At 34.3% G+C, this 2298-nt stretch overlaps 1 protein-coding gene across 1 annotated transcript; it reads left to right on the top strand.

Annotated features, from left to right (window-relative positions):
- Positions 1-945: 945 nt before the first annotated feature.
- On the top strand, positions 946-2056 carry LOC142239032 (uncharacterized). Its single transcript, XM_075310796.1, has 3 exons — positions 946-1117; positions 1179-1302; positions 1883-2056. Exons 1-3 carry the CDS (start codon positions 1030-1032, stop codon positions 2007-2009), a joined length of 339 nt encoding a protein of 112 aa, XP_075166911.1. The 5' UTR covers positions 946-1029; the 3' UTR covers positions 2010-2056.
- Positions 2057-2298: the final 242 nt, after the last annotated feature.

The following is a 2298-nucleotide window of genomic DNA, read 5'->3' as shown; positions in this document are numbered from 1 at the left end:
GATGACAGTTTTTCGTAGAAGTTTCTACGCAATCCATGTTGGAGGGTACATAAGATTCGGCCTGGCCGAACTAACGACCGTATATACTTGTTATAAATTCGGAACCTTTACGCGATAAACTTATTTCCTATCAATGATTGATGCCCGTTTCTATGTTTAGCTCAATAACAAGGGACCTCCTTTTTATATACAAAGTGGGTATGCTAACCATTGGCTGCGACGCCGTGGACTTCATTACTCCGACAATGCCAAGGCAATAAGCCCTTTAGACTCGTTGGAGTATTCCAGAATTATGTCATATTTGGATTCAGACTCCATTTCACTCATTTTCCTAGTGTTCAATATGTACAGGCCTTCTCAACCATGTCTTTCATGTAGCATTTCCAAACCGGTTTACTTCTGAAGTTACTCCTAAGTACATAACCTTATCAGAAATTGGTACCCGAAAGAACTCTGTTCACTATGTGGGATTTTCTTAGTTTTTCTAATGATAGGTCTGTTTTAAACGGGCTCTAGGTCTTTTCCAGTCATGTGTCACTCTCTCTGTCATCCTGTCGAACCTATTAGAATCTCTCTCTTGCATAATTATTATAACATCAGACGGGTTTAAATCGCTCTTTGGTCACAAATCTTCGTAGGTTGTGTATAGTTAGCACAGTAGTGGAGTTCCTAGCTCTATATTGGCAATGACAATATACCTCTAGATGACAATTTGGTCTTGATTATTCAATTAATTGATAAACATATTTGATTGAATATTGGAAAGAGCTAATATTTAAGCCGTATCAGAACACACTTACTATTTATAAGTTTCCGGATGTCGATTAAAATTAATACTCATATATTCCATAGTATGGAATATAAATAGTCGGTAGGCCAATCGTTAATAACGACACACCTTCTGTACGAAAAAGATCCACTTCTCTCATTACTTTTTGCTGATTAAGACAAACGGGTTTGTTTTTTTGCTTCAAATGAAATATCAAATATATTTCAGTAGTAACCTGTCGCTTGTGACTGAAACATATAATGAGGTGGCTTATTCTAATCAATATTTTATTTACTTACCTCTTACTGAACAATGCAGCAGTTTTTCGTGGATATTATAGAGACGAAGGTGATATAAAACTTTAAAAATTTGCTTTAATAATATTTGTCCTAATATTTGTCATGTTTAGATTACCTGGGCAAATGTGTAATGAAAGATTTAAATTTAATTTTATCAGCGGGAGATATTGTTCAACATCAAAATAAATGCATTCGTTTATTGTGCTATGAGAATTCATTACTAATTGGCCATAGGTGAGTAATAATTGGTATTTGTATACCCTGAACCACAATGTGGTCAGGGCATGCCTACGAGACATATTGATGCTCGACCCTACTCTTATACAAGTAGTATGACTTCATGAGGTGATCTAGAACTTACAGTACGTTCGTCTGACATTCCGGTTCAGACTTCGACATAGATTCCATATCCAGAAGAGAAGTATATATGAACGAAAGTTCGGCTAGGTCAAATCTTATGTACCCTACACCTTAAATTGCGTACAAGATTCTACTAAAGACTATCATCACCTGGGTTGATGTAACGGGTTGACGATAGCAGGGTATCTTAAAACTTCTTAACATCGTCTTGAAATTTCTAGATTGAAGAATTTTCAGAAAAAATTAATTGTATTAATTAATTTCGTGTTTGAAGACAAAAAATTGTGCAAAATGTTACATGTTCCCCGTGAAAAAGTAACATGGTGCCCTTGGAACTTGTTTGGTGTGATCATATTCCTTCTCTTCGTGTACCTATAGTCGGTTTTGTTCGATTTTATTTGAGTTTTATGTATTTTACTATATAATTTATTTTAATTTTCATATTGTTTTACAGCTGTGGTGCTGTAGGTCCCCCAGAAGGCTGTGTTTTGGGAAAACAATTGAATGCTACAGCATCTTATCCAGAATGTTGTGTGAGGGAATTTATCTGTAATACTATTGAATCAAGAGAAAGAGATTAAATAAAATATCAACTAATGTGTAGTAATTTTAAATTATTACTTTGAAATTTGTGTTATTTTTTATTTCAATACTTTTAAAGAAAACCGTAAACCAACAAATTCATGAAATATATATTGGAATTTTGGGTTTTTATACCCACCACCATAGAATGGTGATGGGGGTATAATAAGTTTGTCATTCCGTTTGTAACACATCGAAATATCGATTTCCGACTATATAAAGTATAACAAATTGGCTGATAAGTCCCCGGTCTAACAAAGAAAAACACATTTTTGTTGTCAAAATTCG

This window comes from Haematobia irritans, chromosome 5 (assembly GCF_050003625.1).
Source record: "Haematobia irritans isolate KBUSLIRL chromosome 5, ASM5000362v1, whole genome shotgun sequence".
In the NCBI taxonomy this organism is placed as follows: Eukaryota; Metazoa; Arthropoda; class Insecta; order Diptera; family Muscidae; genus Haematobia; species Haematobia irritans.
The sequence above is the reverse complement of the archived record's forward strand: the minus strand, read 5'-3'. Positions and strand labels throughout refer to the sequence as shown.

Coding starts and splice junctions, on each gene's coding strand:
- LOC142239032 (XM_075310796.1), top strand. CDS start 1,030: ATGAGGTGGCTTATTCTAATCAATATTTTATTTACTTACCTCTTACTG. Junction 1,118..1,178: donor TGGATATTATAGAGACGAAG/GTGATATAAAAC, acceptor TGTCATGTTTAG/ATTACCTGGGCAAATGTGTA. Junction 1,303..1,882: donor TCATTACTAATTGGCCATAG/GTGAGTAATAAT, acceptor ATTGTTTTACAG/CTGTGGTGCTGTAGGTCCCC.